At 44.8% G+C, this 23,887-nt stretch overlaps 1 protein-coding gene across 1 annotated transcript in view; it reads left to right on the top strand.

The window, feature by feature from the left end:
* MCC (MCC regulator of WNT signaling pathway) overlaps window positions 1-23,887 on the top strand; it is a gene marked incomplete at its 5' end in the record, with an annotated part of 565,928 nt that overhangs the window by 108,986 nt on the left and 433,055 nt on the right. The window contains 2 exons of the mRNA XM_082243687.1: window positions 961-1,199; window positions 13,415-13,623. Coding sequence (XP_082099813.1) covers window positions 961-1,199; window positions 13,415-13,623 — 448 coding nt within the window. The remainder of the gene's footprint in view (window positions 1-960; window positions 1,200-13,414; window positions 13,624-23,887) is intronic.

Here is a 23,887-nt window from a genome sequence, read left to right as displayed (position 1 = left end):
TTAGGTCTAATTTAATGGTATGAATAACTTGCTCTGTAAGAGAGTATTGGCCGAGATCTCAAACATGTGGACTTTGCTGATGGGAAGGCTTATTATTCAGGCAGGGACCCTGATTGGCCATCTCTACCTGAATGTCCATTTCCCCAAAACCCCTTTGGCAGACCAGTTGGTGGAGATACCAATTTTCTACATAAGATTTTGTGACACTAAACTCTTAAACATTCTTAAACATTCTTCAAGTATCATCTAGTCTTAACTCGAAAAAGTACCCTTTGCTCTCAGCCTCCTTCAAATCTCCAATATTTTTTATTTTCTTTTGTGATCTGCCTTCTTGTTACAGGGTGGCTACATTTGTGTGTAGGAACGTAGCCACCCTCTCTTGCTAGCCCTCAAGATCGACTGTGGACTGCAAGATTTGCGTAGGGTAGTATATATAACTGCAGCTAACGTGCACTGCTCAATCCAAACAAATGGGAATGGGGGGAAGGAGAGGTTCAAGAGGCAGAGGACCTTACAAGGAGGAAGAAAAACAAACTAGCAAACCATTTATTGAAATAATGGGTTACAGGGCCATTAAGTGGTGGATGTTTATGGATTATATTGGAAGAATATGGATATCGTTTTGCATCACTTTAAGATTTTAAAAAGTATCAGTCATTGTCTACTTATGTGGTTCAGCTGGATTGGAGTTAATGATTATAATGAATGCTAACCTTTGAAAAAATAGTTGGAGGTTATTGTATATGAATGTAGGATTTAAAGCACATCTCAAGTCATTGTTTTGTTTACTAGATAAGTATTGCAGCATTTTCCACTGTCATGTTTAGCTGTGTGATTGATAGATAGAACTACAGGCCTCTAGGATGTACACAGTCAGTATGAACTCTTGTTTGAAAGCATGCACTGTATGGGGTCAACAGTTTGGCACCGTGACAATGCCCTGTTTAATCTGTTTTCCAGGAATGATTTATTAATGGTTTGCCGCCAGCTGAACATGGAGGATTCGGTGGTTGAAATCATGCATCAGCTTGGGGCCGACGAAAATGGGAAGATATCATTTCAAGATTTCAGCAAATGTCGTATGCAGCTTGTGCGTGAAATCAGAAAGGAGGAAGTGGATTTATCTGATGACTCCTGCAAAAACAAAAAACTACGTGATCGAATCACATCCTGGCCAACTGGGAGTGATCACAGCTTAGGTAGGTCCTTTGTGCACATTTTGAATGCTGCTAGTATTTCGATTGTGGTGCTGCTGCCACTGCGTTAAAATCTTTGAGGAAGTAAACCCTCCCCGAAAAAATTAAAAAAAAAAAAAAAAAAAAAAAAACCCTGTAAGACACAGGCATAATCAGCTAGTACTAGCTCATTATGAAATGCTCACCTTAGAACGAAGCCCCCACAGTGCCGCCCACTCAGCGACAGGACGGCTGACCTGTTTGGCCGTCCTGCTTCCTGGTTTGCGTCCTCCGGCCATCTGATTTGCCTGAGGTGCGATTACATCACTCCCGCGCATGCGCACGGCAGCCGCTGTTCACGTCACAGGGCTCTGAAGAAATGGCACGGGTGGCCGTTCCTTCAGAGCGCATGCGCCAATGACTTCATCGGCTGAATTAAAAGTAAATATCTCCTAAACGGTGCAAGTTTAGGAGATATTTACAGTACCTATAGGTAAGCCTTTATTAAAGGCTTACCTATAGGTACAAGTTCTAAGAGAGGGTTTACAACTTCTTTTAAGAGGCTTTATTCAAAAAAACAAGGAAACCTAAAAAAAAAACTTTTCTCTTTCATTCATTGACAGACACAGCTCCTGATTCTTCTTAACCATTGAGTTATACTGCCCCCTACAGGAGTAGGACACTAGGCAGGAAAAAGCTTGACTACACCCATAGGCAGTCCCAGGGTGTAAACACCCACTCTCAGCTATAGGCACTCAGTTTTTTTTTTTGTCTAATCAGGAGTAAAGACCTAGTTCCTTGCTGGGATCTCTGGTCCTTGCGATTTTATTATTTTTTCTTTATAAATGGAATTTTTCTATCGTCCATTAACAGATGCAACCTCCATCTTCGTTAGCTGAATGGGTTATGCTGCCTGCTGTAGGAGTAGTCTAGGCAGAAAAAATTTAAATTTACACGCCTACGGGGCCATCCGCACAGGCATTACCCACACACCCTCTGCTCAGCAAACCAGTTTGTTTCTGCCTAGAGAAGGAGTAGGATCTAGTTTTCCTGCTGGGACTTCGGTCTGTTTTTTATTATTTTCAGAATATTTAGTTTTATTTCTCTTTACTCACTTTGCTAGCTAGTGTTCAGGGGGATCCTCCTGGTGATCTGCAAGCAATGCCAACTGGGGCTTCGCAATGGATAATCTAGATCTAGCGGGGGGCTATGTAACTAGGACACCTGGTGTCCTGAGGGGGGTGGCAATAGTACCTTGTTGCTTGCTGGGTCTTGTTGTAGATCCTTGAGGCCTTCATTGTGGGGGTCCCTGGCCACATGGGATACTGTTGGCGCCGCCATCTTAAGTGTAGGCAATGTGTATATTTTTCCTATTGCCTTGTATGGAGCAGCCATTTTTCCCTGACCTTCCCATTAAAATGCATTGGCAACCATTTTTGTGTAGTCCTATTGCACTGCACTAGCAGCGTGACCTTTTACATCCAGGCTGAGGTCACTTCCTGTGATTCTTCTTCCTGCTTCAGGCCATTCAGGAGGCTTCTCTCTGAATGTGGTACAGTACTGGGGTCCTTTTCGGGCATATCCCTGCACTCTGCTGTTGGTGTATATTTAGGGGGGACTTTGCAGATCGCTGCGATTGGCGGGGGGAACCACGATCAATGCTTCTTAAAGTGGCAGTACTCAGTTTTTCTGTAATTATGATTATGGAGTCCCAGGCTGTAAATTCACCCTCAGACCCACTCTGTGCGACTCCTGGACAGTCCGGATCGCAGTCGCTGGCTGTGATTTCAGCAGCTCTGGAAAGCCTTGCAACAGAAGTTTCTTTTGTCATGAAAAAGGTTACTAGCCGAAAACAGTCGCTGCCTTCTTAATCTTTGGTGGAATCCTCTGATTCAGAGGCTGATGTGGCTGTCACGGACGCCCCCCTACCTGAAGGGTTGCTGTCCTCGCAGTCAGATGGTGAAGAGGACCTGTCTTCTTCAGCTGCAGCACTGGAACATGCTTTGATGGAAGCCCTGGTTATTTCAGTGAGGGAAACTTTAAAATTGGCTGATGAGCCCACTCCGGCAGGGAGGCGGGTGGCCTTTGGCTCCTGCAAGACCCAAAAGTCTGGCAAGGTTTTTCCCTGTTCCGAGATTTTTCATGATATTGTGAAGGACCAAAGGTGGCACTTTATGCACGTGTGAGTGGCGCCAAAACGCTTTAAATGCCGGTATCCTTTTGCTGATACTGTCTCCAACCATTGTATGGTGTCACCTAAAGTGGACCACCCTGTTTCTAGGTTGAACAAATCTACCATTGTGCCTATGTAAGATTCCCTGTTTTTTTTTACGGATCCGGTGGACAGGCGGGTGGAATCTCTTTCTCGCCATCTTCACGTGTTGGCGGGTTCCATTTTGAAACCGGTCTTTGTGTCTGTTTTGGTATCACAGACCGTTACGGAATGGATTAGGGTTTTGAAAGGGAACTTGGACCCTGATGTAGTCCCCCAGAACTGATGGAACTTGTGGACCAGATGGCCCAGGCCCTGGTGTTCCTGTGTGATGCGTCACTGGATGTGGCTCCCCTGGTATCCAGAGTTTCGGCTGTGGGGGTTGACCTACGGCGCATGGTTTGTCTGAAGAGCTGGTCGGCTGACCAAATGTCCAAGAAAGCCCTGACACATCTCCCTTTTCTGGGAAAGCGTTTGTTTGGCCACTCACTGGATTATTTGATCAAGGGTCTGACTGGGGGGGGGGGGAAGAGTACACTTCTTCCTCAATCCTCTAAAGGTAAAACACCCCATGCTAAGCAGGGTCCTTCCTTTACTGCTCATAGACGTTTTTTTCGTGCCCCCCCGGGGCGCAAGAAAAAGGTAAGTCATTCAGAGCTTCTGGAGGGTCTAAGAAGCACAGGGGCAAGTCCAAGACCAGTCAGTCTGGTGCTGCAGACAAGTCCTCTTCAGCATGAAGGGGCGCCCTCACCAGTTTTTGAGGTGGGGGGACGTGTGCTCTTCTTTCAGGGACCCTGGCCTTCCTTCATTCAAGACAAATGGGTTCACAAACTGATTTGTTCCGGGTACAAAATCAAATTTTTGTCCCGGCCGGGGGACTGTTTTTTTCAGTCAAATCTTCACCGGTCTCCCAGAGCGTTTGAAAGAGCTTCCAGAAGCTGTGCAGGACCTCCTGGCTCAAGGAGTGATCGTGCCAGTTCCTCAACAGGAACGCTCTCAAGGTTTCTATTAAAACCTATAAACAGTGCCCAGAAAGGAGGGCAAGGTGCGTCCAATCCTGGATCTCAAGTCTCTGAACCACTTTGTGTGGGTGCAGAAGTTTCGAATTGAGTCCATTCGGTCGGTGGTGGCATCCTTGAATCAGGGGAATGTTCTGGCCTTCATCGATATCAAGGATGCATATCTCCACGTCCCCATATTCGAGGGACATCGGCGATCCGTATGGGTCATACTTGACTGCTCTTGCGAGGGTCTTTATCCCCTTGGACAAGCTTCAGAAGTTGCAAAGGGTGATCAGGTTGCTGATGGAAGCCGATAATTCCTCCCTGCAGGGCTTCATGAGGGCCCTGGGTCTGATGATGTCAACCTTCGAGGCGGGCCCATTTGCTTAGTCTCATTCCAGCCCTCTGCAGAAAGAGATTCTGGCAAAATGGAACAGGGACCCTCGGTCATTGGACCGGACGATTCGCTTGAGTCGTCTCACAAAGTCGACCCTATCCTGGTGGATCCAGTCTTTTGCTTTGTTTCAGGGCAAGTCCTTCCTGCCACTGTTCTGAACGGTGGTCACCATGGATGCTAGCCTGTCAGGCTGGGGTGGAATGCTGGGGAAGCTTTGTGCCCAGGGGACTTGGGCATCAGAAGAGTCTGCCTTGCTAATTATTATTATTATTATTATTATTATTATTATTATTATACAGGATTTATATAGCGCCAACAGTTTGCGCAGCGCTTTACAATGTGAAGGAAGACAATACAGTTACAATACAGTTCAAAACAGGAGGAACTAGAGGACCCTGCTCGTTAGAGCTTACAATCTAGAAGATCAACATTCTGGAGCTCAGAGCGATCAAGCTTTGCCTGTTCCACTGGATTAGCCGGCTACATGGTTCTCCGGTTCGGATGCAGTCGGACAATGCCACGGCTGTGGCTTACATCAATCATCAAGGGGGCACCACGAGTGTCCTGGCAGCCAAGGAGGTGGCTTAGATTCTGGTTTGGGTGGAAGCCAATGTTCCAGCTCTTTCCGTAGCCCACATCCCAGGTGTGGAGAATTGGCAAGTGGATTATCTGAGTCGTCATGTCGATCAAGGGGAATGGTCCCTTCATCCGGAGGTGTTTCACCTTCTGCGTGTCCGGTGGGGGACTCCGGAGGTGGATCTGTTTGCGTCTCGTCTCAACAGAAAGGTCCAGAGGTTTGTGGCCAGGTCTCGGGATCCTCTGGCTGACACCAGACGCTCTGGTGGCTCCTTGGAGCCAGTATTGGCTGATTTATGCCTTCTCTCCGCTCGTACTCCTGCCAAGGTTTCTTCGCTGGGTGGAAGGCGTTCTGGTGGCACCAGACTGGCCCCAGCGGTCATGGAGACTTCCTCTGCGAGAACATCTGCTGTCTCAGGGACCGAACTTCCATCTAGCTTTATGGTCGCTGGCTTTAACGGCTTGGCTGTTGAAAGCAAAGTGTTGAGGGCTAGAGGCCTTTCTGACTCAGTGATTTTTACCCTTTTGAAGGCTAGGAAGTTGACGTCTAGGAAGATCTATCATCGTACGTGGAAATCGTACATTTCATGGTGTGAATCGCTGAAGCTGCACCCTCGCTTGTTTTCTATAGCTAGGGTTTTGGCCTTTTTACAAAAAGGGGTTGAGCAGCACCTGGCATTGAGCACTATCAAGGGTCAGGTGTCGCCTTTGGCTTTCTTACGTCCGTTGGCTACTAATAGCTTGGTTTGCACTTTTGTTCAGGGGGTGCCTCATCTCCGAGGAGATCTCCGTTACCCCCGTGGGATCTGTCTGGTTTTGTCTGTTCTTCAAAAGCCTCCTTTTTGAGAATATTAGGGAGATTTCTCTGCTTTCTTTGTCGCAGAAGGTTGCCTTCCTGGTGGCTATTACTTCTGCTTGCATAGTGTTTGAGTTGGTGGTGCTGTTCTGTCGTTCGCCTTATTTGGTGGTCGACAGAGATAAAGTGGTTCTCGGACCAAATCCGTCCTTCCACCCTAAGGTGGTGTTGGATTTTAATCTCAATGAAGACATTGTGTTGCCTTAAGTCCTAAGCCTGAGCATCCCAAGCAATTTGCTTTGCACTCTTTGGATGTGGTTCGAGCGATTAAAGGTTTATCTGATGGTTACAGGGGCCTTTAGGAAAACAGACTCTTTGTCCTTACCTCGAAAAGGTTTGGCTGCGTCTTCCGTGACCATATCCAGATGGATCAGGCAGATGGTTGTTCAGGCTTATTCACTAAAGGGTCAGGTTCCTCCTTTCCTTGTGAAGGCGCATTCTACTAGAGCGCTGAGTGCCTCTTGGGCTTCTCGCCATCAGGCCTCTGTTGTGCAAGTTTGTAAAGCAGCGACTTGGTCATCTTTGCACACCCTTTACCAAGTTCTACAAGGTGGATTTGTTGGCATCTTCTCATGCCTCTTTTGTCCGCAAGGTTTTGCAGGCTGCTGTTTCATATGAGAATGTTTTTGTTTCTCTTAGGGGTTTTTAACCTGGGTGAGCTCCTGTTGTTTGGTTGAGCTCCATGTTACCCAGTGGGCTAAATTTTTAACCTTGGAGTTTACGTTACTTTCTGGTTGTGTTGTTCCCACCCCTCATGCCTACACTGCTTTGGAACGTCTCATTCAGCTAATGAAGATGGAGGTTGCGTCTGTCAATGGATGATAGAGAAAACAACATTTTTGTAAGATCTTACCGTAAAATCTTTTTCTCTGAAGTCCATTGACAGACGCAGCACCTGTCCCTCTGATATGGGGATGTTTTTTTTTCTTCACTGCTTACAACTAAACTGGTTTGCTGAGCAGAGGGCGTGTGGGTTATGCCTGTAAGGACGGCCCCATGGGCGTGTACATTTAAATTTTTCTTGCCTAGACTACTCCTGCAGGGGGCAGCATAACCCATTCAGCTAATGAAGATGGAGGTTGCATCTGTCAATGGAATCCAGAGAAAGACTTTATGGTAAGATCTTATAAAAATCTTGTTTTTTTCCTATCTTTCGTTATTTTGTTTCTGTGAGAATCTACAATCAATTGCCAGACTGGGCGATCGACTGGATAATCTAGATCCAGAGGGTCCCCCCAGTCGGGCCATGGAGCGCGCCCAGGCCTTGGCTCCATGTTGGGTCGGCTGCAACATAGCCCCACTGGACCTGGGCCTGGCCTGCAGGTTAAAGCGGTTGTAAACCCTATAAAAAAAAAAATTAAAAAAAAAAACCTGCAAGACAAAGGCATAATGAGCTAGTATGCATCGCATACTAGCCCATTATGTTTAACTTACCTTAAAACGAAGCCCCGACACGGACCCCCGGACATCGATGCGGGCGCTGCCATGATCCCTCGTCGTCTCTTCCGGGTTTGGCGGCTCCGGCGCGCTGATTGGCCGGAAGAGACGGCTCCAGCGCGCTGACTGGCCGGAGCCGCGATGACGTCACTCCCGCGCATGCGCGCGGGAGTGATTTTTCCGGCAAGCTCCCGGCAAGTTAATTGAAGGTCCCCCCGGACCTTCAGAGCGCATGCGCCGCTCGCGCGAGCGGCTGCATGCACTGTAAATATCTCCTAAACCGTGCCGGTTTAGGAGATATTATTTGTACCTACAGGTAAGCCTAATTATAGGCTTACCTGTAGGTAAAAGTGTCAAAAAGCGGGATACAACCGCTTTAAGTCTTGCGAGAGGGCATATGACCTGGCTTCGACCTGAGTCGCAGCGTTCCTCCTGGCCGACAGCCACCCACATTCCGATTTGAGCGGTGGTCTGTCCGGAGTGGTGCCCACTCTGTTCCTGGTATGGTAAGTAGCTGTCCCCCCTCTACTCCTGAAGGGTTTCGGGGTGGACGTGGGCCCTTCCCTGGGAGGGTGGGACCCTCAGGTTCCCCTCCTTCCCTCCAGCCCCTCTAAATTTTCAGTGGTCACCGTGGGTCTTTTGGCTTCCCCCCCCCCCTCGCTGGGTGAGGTTATGTGCTGGCTTTTGCCACGTGCTCTAAAGGGGGGCTTGTTGGAGTGTGTGGGGCACCTGCCTCTCTTTAGCGATGCGGGACCATCAGGGTACCCGGCCTGCGCGTCCTTATCACTGCAGGCGGTCCTCTTTTAAGGGGGCTATTTCCTATTATGCTGGCCTCTATGGAGGGGCTCGGAGGGTGATCCTCTTGTCCCCTTTTTGCAGGGTCCAGTAGGTGATCCATTGGTGGGCTCTCGGTCGGCGTCCCCTTTGCAGGATCGCAGTCGACGGCCCTCCCCTGATTGTTATATCAGATCCTGAAATAGTTTTGGCAGCCGCAAAAGCAAGTCACCCTGCTGGGTCTGTATCCACGCGCCCTGAGTGCTCAGATGGTGAGGATGATTCCTCTGCTCCTCTATTTGCCCTTGAAAAGACGCTGGTGGATGCACTGTTTGTATCCGTGTGTGAAATTTTAAAAATGGAGGTTGCGGCTGATGCTGCGAAAAATCCTTTTTCCCCTTGACTGGATGGTTATCGCCACGGGTGCCAGCTTGTGAGTCTCTTGGGGTTCATCCTTGCTCCTTCTTGGTGGATCAGATCTTAACCTTCCTTCAACAGGGGCTTGAACAGCAATTGGCCTTGAGCATTATGAAGATAAGGCCCTAACACCACTATAAGGAATATGGAAAAGGAGGATACAGCGGAATGGCCCAACATGGGATGGTAGAGCGGTAAGCACCCATTGGATCGTCGAGATCCAATTATTTCATTTACTGCTGTGCTTGACTCCCCTTTTTATTCCCTACTCTGAGATAAAGTATCTATCATATATAGCATATATCTACTTATTTTTGAAACATCAGTTTTAGGAAGAAAAAGGTCCATGAAAATCTGTTGTAAGTTATATTCAACCCACTACTATATAAGGAAGCTAGCCTTATTTTCAGTGTCTGATATAATCCTATTGGAGGTTTACACCACCACTCTGGTGCTGCTTACTGATGGTCGCTGAATTTAGGCTAAACCCTTTTATATTGCAGAGTCAGCAATACATACTGGTTCCTACACATGGTTTGGCCACCCGGGATTGTTTTTAATTATGTTTTGAGTTACGGGTCTTGTTTTGTTTTTCTGGAAGGTGTAAGGTTCACACAAAGTCAATTCTGTATATGATTTGGAGATTGATAAAAATCTTTTGTACATTACGCTACCTGGTTTACTGAAAGCCTACTTTATACAGTCTGTACTATACAGCTGTATCTTTTTTTCTTCCTTTTTATATATATATATATATATATATATATATATATATATATATATATATATATATATATATGCTATTAGGCTAATTCCACACCCAACAGGTGAGTCATCGAGTACGTTAACCCCTCATCATTAGCTGTCTATTCACCTAGTGATATATTTTTTTTTTTTTTTTTTGCGTAATTGGCCTTGAGTACCCTCAAGGGCCAGGTATCTGCTTTGGCGTTTTTTTTCCATCGACCTTTGGCCACACACTCCCTGGTGTGTACTTTTCTTTAGGGTGTCCGCCATTTGGTTCCTTCAGTGCGGGCTCTGTTGCCGCCCTGGGATCTTTTTTGGTGGCTTTCACCTCTGCGCGCAGGGTGTCAGAACTGGCAGCGTTATCCTGTCCACCGTAAGGTGATCACAAGGATAAGGTGGTGCTTTGCCCCTGTCTGTCATTCCTTTCTAAGGGGGTCTCTGACTTTCATTTGACTGAAGACATTGTGTTGCCTTCCCTGTAGGGCCGGGCGATTTTGCCTAAAAAAAAAAAAAAAAATCTTCGATTTTTAAAGAAAAATTTGAGTTTCGATTCGATTTTCGATTTTTTTTTTCAATGCACTTAAAAAATGACTGCAGACATCAGATATAGTGTCAAAAGTGCAACTTTATTTCTAGGATTGTCCTCAAGAGTTAAAATGCGTAGAATCCCAAAACAAAAAGTAAATGAGGCTCTGTCATTCAACAACTTCAAGCCTTGGAAAGTTGGGCTGATGCAGCTTCCACCATTTAAGACGATCTGTGTCTGGCTCTATGTCTGGACAGGTGTGGCTTAAAGACCTTAAAATGCTTTTACACGTACAGTGACAGTAAAAAAAACATGCCTACAATGCATTTTAATAGGGTTTTTCTATTTCGCGGATTTTCACTTTTCGCGGCTGGGTCCGGAATGTAACCCCCGCAATGGAGGGGGGTTTACTGTAACCATCTTCCGAAATTTGAATTTAAAATAGAATAAATTCAAATTAAATAGATTAAAAAAAACAATAGAATAAAATAGAAAGAAAATAACGATCTTCCGAACGTTTTATTAGCAGAAAGTAAAAAAATATATATTTTTTTCAAAATTGTTGGTCTTCTTTCTTGTTTACAGCGCAAAAAATAATGGCGCACGACTGCGCAATTGCAAGTTAAAGTAATGCAGAGCTGTATTTAAAAAAAAATGGCCTGGTCATGAAGGGGAGGAGGGGGGGGGGTAAATCTTCTGGATGTCAAGTGGGTAATAATATTTGTGGTGCAGTGCCATACATTAAGCAGGACTGATGATAGAATCCAGCAGCCTGGAGTGTCAGGTCACATTGAGCAGGGATAACCCGGCATGCCTTAGGGGCAGCAATGGGCTCCTGACCCCACATGCACCATGTGCCCGCCTGCTTCACATAGAGCTCAGGCCACAATGGGCCAGCCTCCTCCAATCTACACCTCTCCAGCGCTTGCTCTCATTACCATACCCCCCACCGGTTGGCATAAAGTCATCCGAGCCATTGTAAACATAGACCCGTCTACAGAGGTCTCCGGCAGACTACAACTCCCAGAACCCCCGATGGCCAACCTCTACAAAATGCCAAACCCAGCCTCATGCATATGCAAATGCGCAGAGCGTTCGCCAGCCAATGGCGCGGCGGGCTGTCACGTGGCGCGCGGGCAAGCGCAGCTCATGAATATGCAAAGACGTTGGGCCAATGGCGGCGCAGCGCGGTCACATGGTGCGCTCGGTGAGGTGAGGGAAGAGAAGTTATTTATCAGTGAACACGGTAAAGAGACTCAGAGCTCAAGTGAGCAGTTGAAGGGGCGGCTAGTGTGTGTGTACTGTCTATGGTTACGTGGGGCGGGGGCTGGCTCATATCGCGCTATGGAAAAAACTATAGTGGCAAAAAACTCGAGTTTGAAAAAAAAAAATTGTTTTACACTAAAAAATCAATTTATCGATTTAATAGATTTTTTTGCCCAGCCCTACTTCCCTGTGTCCCAGGTCTAAACATCCGAAGGAATTTGCCTTGCATGCCTTGGATGTGGTCCGGGCAATTAGGGTGTACCTGGCAGCTACTGAGTCTTTTAAGAAGTCAGACTCTCTATTGTTCTCACGGACGGACCTCACAAAGGGTTGTCTACTGCCTCTTGCAACCATTTCCAGATTGATCAGACGTTGGTTCAGGCCTATTCCATCAAGGGTTCCTCCTTTCCCTGTTAAAGGCGCACTCTACTCAGGCGCTCAGTGCCTCCTGGGCTTTCCGTCCATCATGCGTCAATGACGCAGGTTTGCAAGGCGGCCACCTGCTTGTAGGTGCACACTTTTACAAAGTTTTTATAAAGTGGATGTGTTGCCATCTGTGGTTGCTTCTTTTGGCCGCAAGGTTTTGCAGGCTGCTGTTTAGAAGGCCTGGGTCTTCTTTGAGGGTGTATTGTTTTTCAGGATAGCTCCAGTTGTGTATGGTAGAGCTCTGTTACCTGATTGGCTATGGTTAGCCTTGGGAATATTTTCTGAAGTTTTTCCCACCCCTCAACATTTAGCACTGCTTGGGGACCAATGGTTAAGAAGAATCAGGAGCTGTGTCAGTCAATTAACGAAAGAGAAAATGGGAATTTTGACCCCATCTGGAGTTGGCTTTCTTCTGACACTGCTTGTAACAAAACGGAGTACCTATAGCTGAGAGTGGGTGTATACCCCCTGGGACTGCCCATAGGCATAGTCAAGCTTTTTCCTGCCTAGTGTCATACTCCTGTAGGGGGAAGTATAACCCAATGGTTAAGGAGAAATAGAAACTGTGCCCGTCAATGAACATCCGAGAAATGAATTTTACGATAAGTCAAAAATCCCATTTTTTTTTTTTTTGTCAATGTTTTTTTAACAAAATAAGCATTTTTAAACATCAATCACCCATCACAGTGCAAATAATACAAGTATGTACTAAAAATAGGCATGTCAGAAAAATAAACTCTCATTACAAAGGCTGATTGGTCTTGGTGTCATTTAACCCCAAATTTATTTTGTTGTTACGTGTAAAAATACTATCGCTACCTAACGGATCCTGCCATTCCACTGAACTGCCCTATTCAGAGTGGCAACAGAATGGCAGTCTATCCTATGTATTCTTCATTGCCACTCTGTGTGCATGCTCTGAAGGATCCCTGTTTAGAAGCAGTGCACTTCTTGTTTGTCTAGAATTCGCCCCACGTGACGTTTGTCATCTTTTAGGTGGTTCCTGCAGATGCCCTGATATCTCCTCCAACTCCCTCCTCCCGCTTTTTACATATGTTGGCTCAGGAGTGTGACATAAGCCATCAATCAGCATGAGCGCTGCCCTTGCTGGCAAAGAGCTTTCCTGCTCTCTTCAACCATGCCTCTTGCAGAGCAAGTACCTGAACATTATGTGACCACAGAATTGAGTATATACAAATTAGGTATTTGGTAATAGGATTGTTAATAGATGTAGAGAATGTAGCTGAAAGCATTTAATTTGCTAATGATTCATACTGATCTGTTACATTGGGTTTAATGACACTCTACAGACAACTTCACTTTCAGACTAGCCATACACTTTTCGGTCTCTCTCATTCAGACCTCAGGCTGAGTAGAAAATCTGGAGGTTCCTCCATCCACACTAAACAGCATGGTTGGAGGAATCCGCAGCGGGAGTGATAATACCCAAACAGTGACTGCAGCTGAAAGGATGCAGTCACTATTTAATCAAAATCTTTTCACCCAGCTCAGTCTTGGTTTTTTTCGTTAATAAGGACTGTAACTTTCACAAAATTAACACCATTACCAATATGTCTTATTTGTTTCTATTCCCTATTATGCAGGAGCTCTATCAGGAGCTAGAGAGAGTTGGGAGTATGATTCTGGAGCACGAGACCTTCAAAGCCCTGACCCTCAAAATCATTCCATCATGCAGAAGTTTTTGGAATTTGGGGGTAAAGCAACAACGCAAGCAGCTTTACAAAGGCTTCTTTCTCAAAGCTCTTGTTTTGGCAACAATGTTGGAGGAAGCTACCTGGAACTTGCCAATACTGTAAGTGAACTCCTGTCTAATGCTTCAAGTTTATTGTCTCCACCAAGGTAGGGTGCCCGTAATTATGAGCTTTTCCAGACAGTGTTGAAGGTAATCCTGCATGTGATGAACTGTCCATGTTCATCATGTATGTTGAACATTTTTTTATTTCTATTGTTGTGCTCACAATTCTGTGGTGGATGTTTTGCTACACAAGTTAAAAAGCATAGTGGGGTTACTTTTAGGAATTTTTATACAAGGGGACCAGGACCTTCTACCTACAGCAACCATAGTTAAAGCTTAATTCCATTCAACTAAAAAACTACTATATAGTGCACCCCTAATATATTGCAAGGGTAAAATGCTCACTATGTTTAGTAATAAGTAATCGGCAGTAATGTTTTGGCTCCTTCCTCGATCCAACAGGCTTCCTCCTCCGCCACCCCTACACAAATGACCGATTCTAAAAAGCTGTTCTTCTTTGCCGCCTTCATTTCTTTTCAGAAGACGTAACAGGAAATGAGATTTCCTACGTGAATAGCATTCCCATCCTTAGGAGATGTAACAGGAACAGATGTCTCCTATTGAAGGAATTAGGTCTCATACACATGATCAAAAAATAATATGAAAAATATCGCTTTTGTAGCGATCATATGATCCAATTATTCGGACACCACTTTAGGGAGTCAATCACGTCAGTTCAGCCGATATTATCCACTGGGACAAAAACAAAATTTTTCTTTTTTGTTAAATCGTTGCAGTTTTTTCATCTGAAAAGTCTTGCCTCTTTGGACAACTCCTTATTTTTGTATTTTTCATCTTTTTATGTCTTGGTGATATTGGCCAGTATAACAAATGGAGAGGGCAGATCTCCACAGTGGGGACACAGACATCAATAAAATCTTAACAATTAGTTTAACCATTCCCTGGTCTATCCAAAACTTAAAAAAAAAAAGGTTTTTGGTTTGTCATACTCTTTAAGCCCCCATTAAAAGCTGAGCCTTTTTTCAGCTCATTTCCCTACAACTGACTAGGCAGAATCCAATTTTTTCTAATAGTCCCTGTTCACTCTTGTACGCTCTGTCATTGTACAATTGGAAAAAGTATGTGAGCTTTTTTAGGGTGTAGTAGGGCATATTTGGCTCTATAGACTTCAATGGGAATGGTAAACACACACTTTGCGCTTTTTCATGCATTTGTTTTACTCCTAAAGACTTCCTCTCTTCTGATGGAATGTTCCCCTCCCTTTCTCCAGCCCAGGAAACAAACTCCTGAAGTTTGATTCATGTGCAAAAATCCCTGAAAAGTGTCTATAAAATGGCTGAAAAACATCTGAAAAAAATTCAAAATCACCAGGAATCTGCTCTGCTCAGGTGTGAATGCAGGCCAACGGTTAGATTTAAGGTTTACATTTTGGGGGTTAGGATAAGTTTTTGGTTATGGGCCTATAAACACTGAGTTCACTGCATCAAAAACCTATACCTTGGAATCTTAGTATATGGGCTTCTCTGTGCTTTAAGCTCTTTTGCAGCAGCAACTGTCAGGGTCCGGACTGGCGGCAGATGACTGCACTAGAGGTGGATCCTCTGTGTCAGTGAGGGATTGGCGTGGACCGTACTAGAGGACCGGTTCTAAGTTACTACCGGTTTTCACCAGAGCCCGCCGCAAGGCGGGATGGACTTGCTGCGGCGGTAGCAACCAGGTCGTGTCCCCCGGTAACGGCTCAACCTCACTGGCAGCTGAGACAGGCGTGGTACAATAGGACAAGGCAAAGGCAAGGTCAGACGTAGCAGAAGGTCAGGGCAGGCGGCAAAGGTTCAAAGTCAGAGGTCAACGGCAGAAGGTCAGATACACAGGCAAAGCAAACACAAATCGCTTTCTCAAGGTACTAAGGCAACAAGATCCGGCAAGGACAGGAAGGGGGAGTGGGTTTATATAAGAAACAGGAAGCAGGTCACAGGAAACAGGTCACAGGAAACAGGAAGGGAGGTTTGGACCAGGCACCAATTACTGGTGCACAGGCCCCTTAAATTTCAAACAACCGGCGAGCGCGCGCCCTATGGTGCAGGGGCGCACGCGCCGGGAACCACGTGAGCGGGGAGCGGAGGAAGGAGCCTGAGCGGGCACAGGTGAGTGGATCTGGAAGGAACGCCGCGAGCGCTCCAGTCCAGAAGCAGGGACCGGAGCGCTCAGCGTTACAGCAACTATGTGGAGAAATTATTTTCATTGCTGTTTTTGTTTTCCTTTTAAACTTGTACATAAAGAAAATCGATCAGGAAATGGGGGGGAATAGGCCTGTATGGCTGGGGGAGAAGGCCCTTGCATTGAGCTTTGTACCAGGGCTGCCATTTTATACCTGTCTGGATGGAGAAGTGGAGAGTGATGACTTTTGCATGTTTTATTGTTGAATGAGCACATTGTAAAAAGACATTTCAGCTTGGCTGGCTAAGTTAATGAAGATAGAGATCCCAGCACTGGATCTAAACTATGGGCCAGTGAGCTGGCATAACACCCTGTGTAGGTGGAGAAGTGGTTAGTGATTTGTTTTAGTCTAATGATTTGATGTTTTCCAATTTGAATGTCGGCCATTGAGCTTCCTTTATGATGATAATGCTGTACAAAGTGAATGTCACTATACAGCATGGAATTCATCCGGGGTTTCTTTCTTTAAATAAATGTCTTTTTGGAAATGTTAATCTGCGACTGAGGGATACTGAATCCTGATTGAACTGTGTAATATCATTACATTATTGCACGCTTAATTATGTCCAATCTCTAGGTTTTAGCAAATTTCCATCTTTCTGTTGTGGTTTTGAAAATGTAATTGAAATTCCACACATTTTGCAGAGAGACTGATTTGTTTAAATGATAGCAGTAATTTTCTGCAGTGTATATTTCCATCTATTAGAGCATATTTAAATTATAATGAACATCAGGCTGAGAGAGTGTCTGCCTTTTCATTTTGGGAACTTGTGTTGAGTAGAATTTTGCCTGTTATTCCCCAAGGACTGCAGTTTTAAATTACAAGTGCCAGAAGTCTAATTAACAAAGAACAGATAGTAATTGCCAGCTTCATGTCAAGAAGGCAAAAACAAAATGGTTAATGCAATCCATTTTTTTTTTCCAATTTTTGTTGTCTGCCATCAATCTCTGACCTTTTTTGTAAGGGTGGGAAAAGTCTTAGGAGATTAAAGCCCCTGTACACATGGGCCGAATGTCGAGTGACCTCAGCCGGTTAAAAAAAAAAAACTGCCGATAATTGGCCTGTGTGTAAGGCAGCCGGTCCAAAAGAAGCTGGCTGTTTGGCCATCTTCTGTCGGACGAGCATGGTGGAAAACCAGCAGCCAATCCGCTTCCGATCAGCACTCTCAGCTGACTGGAATGTTCTGGAGAGGGGAGGGGTGGCACCCCCCCTGTCAGAACACAAAAGAACAGCAGGGGAAATTGCTTTACTATGGTCAGATTGTTAATACAGCGCAGCCGTCAGTTTTTTTTTTTTTTTCGTTCAACCCGCTGACATCCACCTAAATAACATGCAGCTTGAGTGGTTTTACACCTGCAACAACCAATGATTCTTTGCTTTTCCACTTTAAACCGGCAGCACAGCCTGTCAAAGTTGGCAATTGGAGTCAAAGGTTCCATATTGCAACCGTGAGCCAAATCCTTGGCTCATGGTTGCACTGCAGTATTGCAATACAAATCCAGCTTTGACTGGAGGCAGCAGAATTGTCTCCTGAATGCCTTGTTGCTCTAAAAGCCATGCTGGTGAACTGACAACAGTTCACTTGGTGGTTGATCCCTTTCTGCCTCCTCCCAGTTGAGAAATTGTTGGGAAAATGGTGCTTGCATCCAATCTGATGCAAGCACTGTTTGGGTATTTTGACAACTGGTGGGCGCAGGGTGTCAAAATACTATAGCCACAGCATGCGATTCATCCATATGCATGCATAGCTATGTATAGCCAGTTTAAATCTCACACAGCATACAGTATTTACAGCTATTAGGCTGTAGACAGAAGTTCGCATACCAGTCAGTTAAATGCTGTTTCTCTTTCATTCATTGATGGACACAGTGCTCCATATTCAGCACCAAAGGGTTAGACCGCCCCCCTACAGGAGTAGGACGCTAGGCAGAAAAAAGATTTGGTTACGTCTATGGCCAGTCCTAGCCTGGTATACATCCGCCTCTCTGCTATAGTGCTATAGGCCTTCAGTTTTTTTTTTTTTTACCAGGCAGTTAAATGCTATTTTTCAGATAGAATTGTAGACAAAGGATATATTTTCAGGGTACTGCTTGGACACAATCAACATTTACTAGGTGTTCCCTAGGAAACTGGAAATCTTAATTTTGAGTTCAGGTTAACTTAAACCCTTTTATTGCCAGAGATGTACCTGCTATATCAGTGGTCCTAGCAACATGTATACAAAACTCGCAGCCGTGTGTTTGTTTACATTTTAGGAGTGGGTTACATGCTATAATGTAGACTTGACTTGATACAGTATCTCAGAAAAGTGAGTACACCCCTCACATTTTTGTAAATATTTTATTATATCTTTTCACGTGACAACACTGAAGAAATTACACTTTGCTACAATGTAAAGTAGTGAGTGTACAGCTTGTATAACAGTGTACATTTACTGTCCCCTGAAAATAACATACAGCCATTAATGTCTAAACCGCTGGCAACAACAGTGAGTACACCCCTAAGTGAATGTCCAAATTTGGCCCAAAGTGTCAATATTTTGTGTGGCCACCATTCTTATACAGCACTGCTTTAACCCTCTTGGGCATGGAGTTCACCAGAGCTTCACAGGTTGCCACTGAAGTCCTCTTCCAGTCCTCCATGATGACATCATGGAGCTGGTGGATGTTGGAGACCTTGCGCTCCCTCACCTTTCCGTTTGAGGATGTCCCACAGATACTCTGGAGACATGCTTGGCCAGTCCATCAACTTTACCCTCGGCTTCTTTAGCAAGGCAGTGGTCGTCTTGGAGGTGTGTTTGGGGTTGTTATCATGTTGGAATACTGCACTGCGTTCCAGTCTCCGAAGTGATGGGTTCATGCTAGGCTTCAGTATGAACTGTAGCGCCCCAGACCATGACACTCCCATCACCATGCTTGACTGTGGACAAAACACACTTGTCTTTGTACTCCTCACCTGGTTGCTGCCACACACCCTTGACACCATCTGAACCTATCAAGTTTATCTTGGTCCCATCAGACCACAGGACATGGTTCCAGTAATCCATGTCCTTAGTCTGCTTGTCTTCTGCAAGCTATTTGCGGGTTTTCTTGTGCGTCATCTTAAGAGGCTTCCTTCAGGTATTACAGCCATGCAGACCAATTTGATGCAGTGTGCAGCGTATGGTCTGAGCACTGACAGGCTAACCTCCCACTCCTTCAACCTCTGCAGCAATGCTGGCAGCACTCATAGGTCTATTTCCCAGAGACAACCTCTGGATATGACTCTAAACATGCACTCAACATATTAGGGGCAAAAAGCATTGGTGCTGAATGTAAGCATAACTTATATCCGTGTGGTTAATGATACTGTCATGATGAAAATTAGATTATCTCTCCTATTCTGGTGCTAAATATGCCTTCAATTTAATGTGCCAAAAAAAATAAATGATGCAATATATCAGAATTAAAATATTGGTGCTGACATTCGAGGCACTGGATTGTCAGCCAAAAACTGTTGAATCCAACTGAGCCACTTTGCTACAAGCATCTGGCATTTTGTGCTTGAGATTTAATCATAAAAAATCATTCAACAAACATAAAATTGTTCAAATCGCTTATTGTGGATCAAATCAATAAATGGGGCTGTTTTTAGTTAACCTATTTCTGCAAAAAAATAAATGTCATCCTGGACTCTTGTTGGCATTAAATAACCTGTGGAGCTTTATATTTTTATAGTGAGAAATACTTACTCTGGATCGGCAAATCATAAAAAATCTCTTCTTTAATTATAGACTGAATAAAAATTGCACTGGGTGATTTGGCGCACCTTATGCACGCCGTATCAGTTTTTGAATTGTTGTTAAGGGTAAAATTTATGGCTTGCTGCAATGCAGCTGATTTTGGAACCTTGCCTAGCACCAATATTAATAAGACATTTCTAGTGTTATCCAATATCCAATTTCCTTTTTGCAGCAATATTATGCTTTCAATGGGCTGGGAAAAGACTTGCTTTGTTTAATGAGAAAATATCCTTTCATACATCTCATGTACCTTATTCATCCCTACTGGCTAATTAAAAAATAACAAAAGCTCAAATTAGATGCCGGTGAACAAAAGTTCAAGCACATTGTCAACTTTGTAGTTTTTTTTTTATTTTTTTGAATACTGTTTGCTTAATAGTTTTTTGAAATGTATTCCATTCACTGGTCTTTGTAAGGTGACATATGATGCAGCCTGCCATAAGCATAAAGCAGAATTAAAGTGTAAAAATTAAAAATTGCTAGCAGACAGACCATTTATTCCAGAAGATGCTATGCATGTAATAGAACAAACTTACGGTCCTGTTCTCAATCTTTATTAGAATGTACATTTTAGCTGCTCATACACAGCTCAGTGTATATTCTCTGCAAGGGGAATCCTTTGTAATGTGTTACATTTTTTTGTTTTTTTTAAATAAAAGATTAACTGTCCATTCAAAATCAGATAAAACTGTTTTAAAAACCTTAAAATACAGAGACTCCCTTATTGTTTCTACTTAATTTTTAGTCTTCAATCAACCTATAAACTAAACACTTATCCTCAACCTATCCCAGTGACTTAAGCCTTAACTCAACCCTTAAATCTAACCCTTAGCTGAATCTCGCCCCTAACACTTGAATTTTTTTTTTCTTGCATTCCCTGCAATAAAGTGGTGGTAAATAGCCCAAAAAATAAAAAACAATGGGCCCCCTGTAGATTTCAGTCATAATGTACTAGTATGCTAGCACATTATGACACTTACCTGTACACGGAGCCCTCCAGTGCTGTCTTGCTCCCTGGTGCTGCCATCTTGACCTGGTCTTCATTCCGGGTTTGTGGGCTCTAACTGTATGAATGGCTGGTTTTGCGATTCAGTCACTCCCACCCATGTGTGTGGCAGCCCTCGACTCCAGTCCAGAGCTCTGAAGGTTCGGCATATTCTGTGAATATCTCCTAAACCGTGCAGGTATAGGAGATATTTTGTGCCTTCAGGTAAGCCATATATAGGCTTACCTGTAGGTACAAGTTCAAAATACAATTTACAATATTTGTTCCCTGCTCCCCGTAATAAATACTTGCCTGATTCCTTTGATCCAGCGCTGTGCCATCTGCAGCAGCACTGCTTCTTTCTTTCCCTTTTTCCCAGGCTCAGGGACAGCAGCAGGAGCCATTGGCTTCCGCTGTTGTCAATCAAATGTTGAGGAAGGACCTAGGCCACACTGTGTGTACCAATAGATGCACACAACCTGGACTGGGAGTGAGCCTGCAGGTGCACCAGTATTGGGGCACACTGAGAAGAGGAGCAGCTGAGAGTGCCGGTGGGGGGCCCCAGAAGAGAAGGTTTGTGGCCTTTCTCTGCAATACCATTGCACAAAGCAGGTTAGTATAGCGTGTTGGTTATTAAAAAAAAAAAAAGAGAGAGATATAGCTATAGAGCTAGATATACAGTGCTCAAATAAATTAAAGGAACACTTTTTTTTTAATCAGAGTATAGCATCAAGTCAATTAAACTCATAAGATATTGATCTGGTCAGTTAAGTAGAAGAGGGGGTTGTCAATCACTTTCAGCTTCTTTGGCGTTAATAGAATTAACAGGTGCACTAGATAGACATCAATGAGACCACCCGCAAAACAGGAATGGTTTTACAAATGGAGACCACTAAAAAAATGTTTCCCTACTCATCATTTCTGTTTTTCACTAGTTTTGCATTTGGCTAGGGTCAGTGTCGCTACTGAATGCACGAGGCGATACCTGGACCCTATAGAAGGATGCACAGGCAGTCAAACTCCTCCAGGATGGCACATCAATATGTGCCATTGCCAGCAGGTTTGCTCTGTCTCCCAGCACATTCTCAAGAACATGAAGGAGATTTCAGGAGACAGGCAGTTACTCTAGGAGAGCTGGACAGGACCATAGAAGGTCCTTAAACCATCAGCCGGACCAGTATATTTTCTTTTGTGCAAGGAGGAACAGGATCCGGACTGCCAGAGCCCTACAAAATTACCTCCAGCATTCCTCTGGTGTGAATGTCTCTGACCAAACAATCAGAAACAAACTTCATGAGGGTGGCCTGAGGCCCAATATGCCCTAGTGGGCCCTGTGCTCATTGCCCGACACTGTGGAACTCGATTGGTAGTTGCCATTAAACACCAGAATTGGCAGGTCCACCACTGGCGCCCTGTGCTTTTCACAGATAAGAGCAGGTTCACCCTGAGCTCATGTGACAGACGTGACGGTGTCTGGAGAAGCGGTGGAGAATGTTATGCTGCCTGTAACATCACTCAGCATGACTGGTTTTGTGGTGAGTCAATGATGGTCTGGGGAGGCATATCTATGGAGGGGGAGACAGACCTCTACAGGCTAGATAATGGACTGCTGTTGGGTATCGGGATGAAATCCTTGGACCCATTGTCAGACCCTACACTGGTGCAGTGGGTCCTGGGTTCCTCCTGGTGCGTGACAATGGCCAGGCCTCATATAGCAAGAGTATGCAGCCAGTCCCTGTAGGATAAAGGAATTGATACCGATAAATGACCCCCACGCTCGCCTGACCTAAGTCCAATAGATCACCTCTTGGACATTTTGTTTAAATCCATCTGACGCTGCCAGGATGCACCTTAGCCTGTTCAGGAGCTCAGTGATGCCCTGGTCCAGATCTGGGAGCAAATACCATTTTGAGTTGCAGCATGAAACTTCAGCAAAATGAACTAGCCTGCTGCATCATTCTTTCACTTTGATATTTGGGATGTTTTTGAATTCATCCCTCTGTAGTTTGAAAATTTTAATTTCCATTAAACAATGTGGCATCCTTTCCTTCCTAACACGTTACCCAGTACATATCAATATAGATGTATATGTGTGTATGTACAGTATGTTTGCATGTGTGTGTGTGTGTAAAGTATGTATGTATATATTTGTATGTATGTGTGTGTGTGTGTGTGTATGTATATACACACACACCTTTTACAATCTCATTAATCCTTCAAGGAGTTGGAAAGACAGCAGGTTTTTTTTTTTTATTAATGCATTAAGATAAAAAGTCTTCTGTGTGTAGCAGCTGCCCCAGTACCCCCTAATACTTACCTGAGCCCCATGTTTACCCAGCGATGTCCACGAGTCCCTCGGCCGTCTGGGACTCACCTTCTTGATTGGCTGAGACACAGCAGTGGCGCCATTGGCTCCCACTGCTGTCAATCAAAGTCAGCCAATCTGGAGAGAGAGGGGGCAGGGTCAAATGGCAGCTCTGTGTCTAAGGGCTCTTTCACACACTGTGTCTGTCAAACGGACTCCGCTTTTCTCAGCGGGGGATCGATCCACCGATCCACCGATTCCCCGCTAAACACAAGGATGACAGCTGTGTCTCCGCGCTGTGTGCGGAGACACAGCTGTCAGTTCCCCATGCATCTCTATGGGGGAAATCGGATGGGAACGGAATGAAAATTCCATCCGATCCCATCCGCTGTATGGGTGGAAAATAGGGTTTCCATCCATCCAGATTTGACGGATCGAGTGTCAGCGGACATGTCTCTGCTGACATGTCTCTGCTGACATCCGATGCCCCATAGGAATGCATGGGGGGACCGTTCACATCCGCCAAAGAAACGAATAGGCGGATCTGAACAGTCCACCTGTGTGAAAGGGGCCTAAATGGACACAGGGAGCTGCAGCTCGTCTTGGGTGCCCCCCTAGCAAGCTGCTTGCTGTGGGGGCACTTGACAGGCTGGAGGGGCCAGGAGCAGGGAAGAGGGACCCTAGAAGAGGAGGATCCGAGCTGCCCTTTGCAAAATCTACTGCGCAGAGCAGGTAAGTACAACATGTTTGTTATATTTTTTTAAAAAAAACACGAGGCTTTACAATCACTTTAAACCTAGATGGATTTTATTTTGTCATAACTAAAAAACTTAATGATATGCTATCAGTGATGGTAGCATCCAACACACTGTTGCAACCAAATTGCCTTGTGCCAATTTCTTTTTCCAAAAAAAAAAAACCTACACGATATTAAAATTCTGCAGAAAAAGATTGTATTAGTGAGCATGCCGTAGACTTGTGTGTATTAGTTTACTTTAAGGCTGAAACCGG

Source organism: Pelophylax lessonae, assembly GCF_965119305.1.
Source record: "Pelophylax lessonae genome assembly, chromosome: 1".
Lineage (NCBI taxonomy): Eukaryota > Metazoa > Chordata > Amphibia > Anura > Ranidae > Pelophylax > Pelophylax lessonae.
The sequence above is the reverse complement of the archived record's forward strand: the minus strand, read 5'-3'. Positions and strand labels throughout refer to the sequence as shown.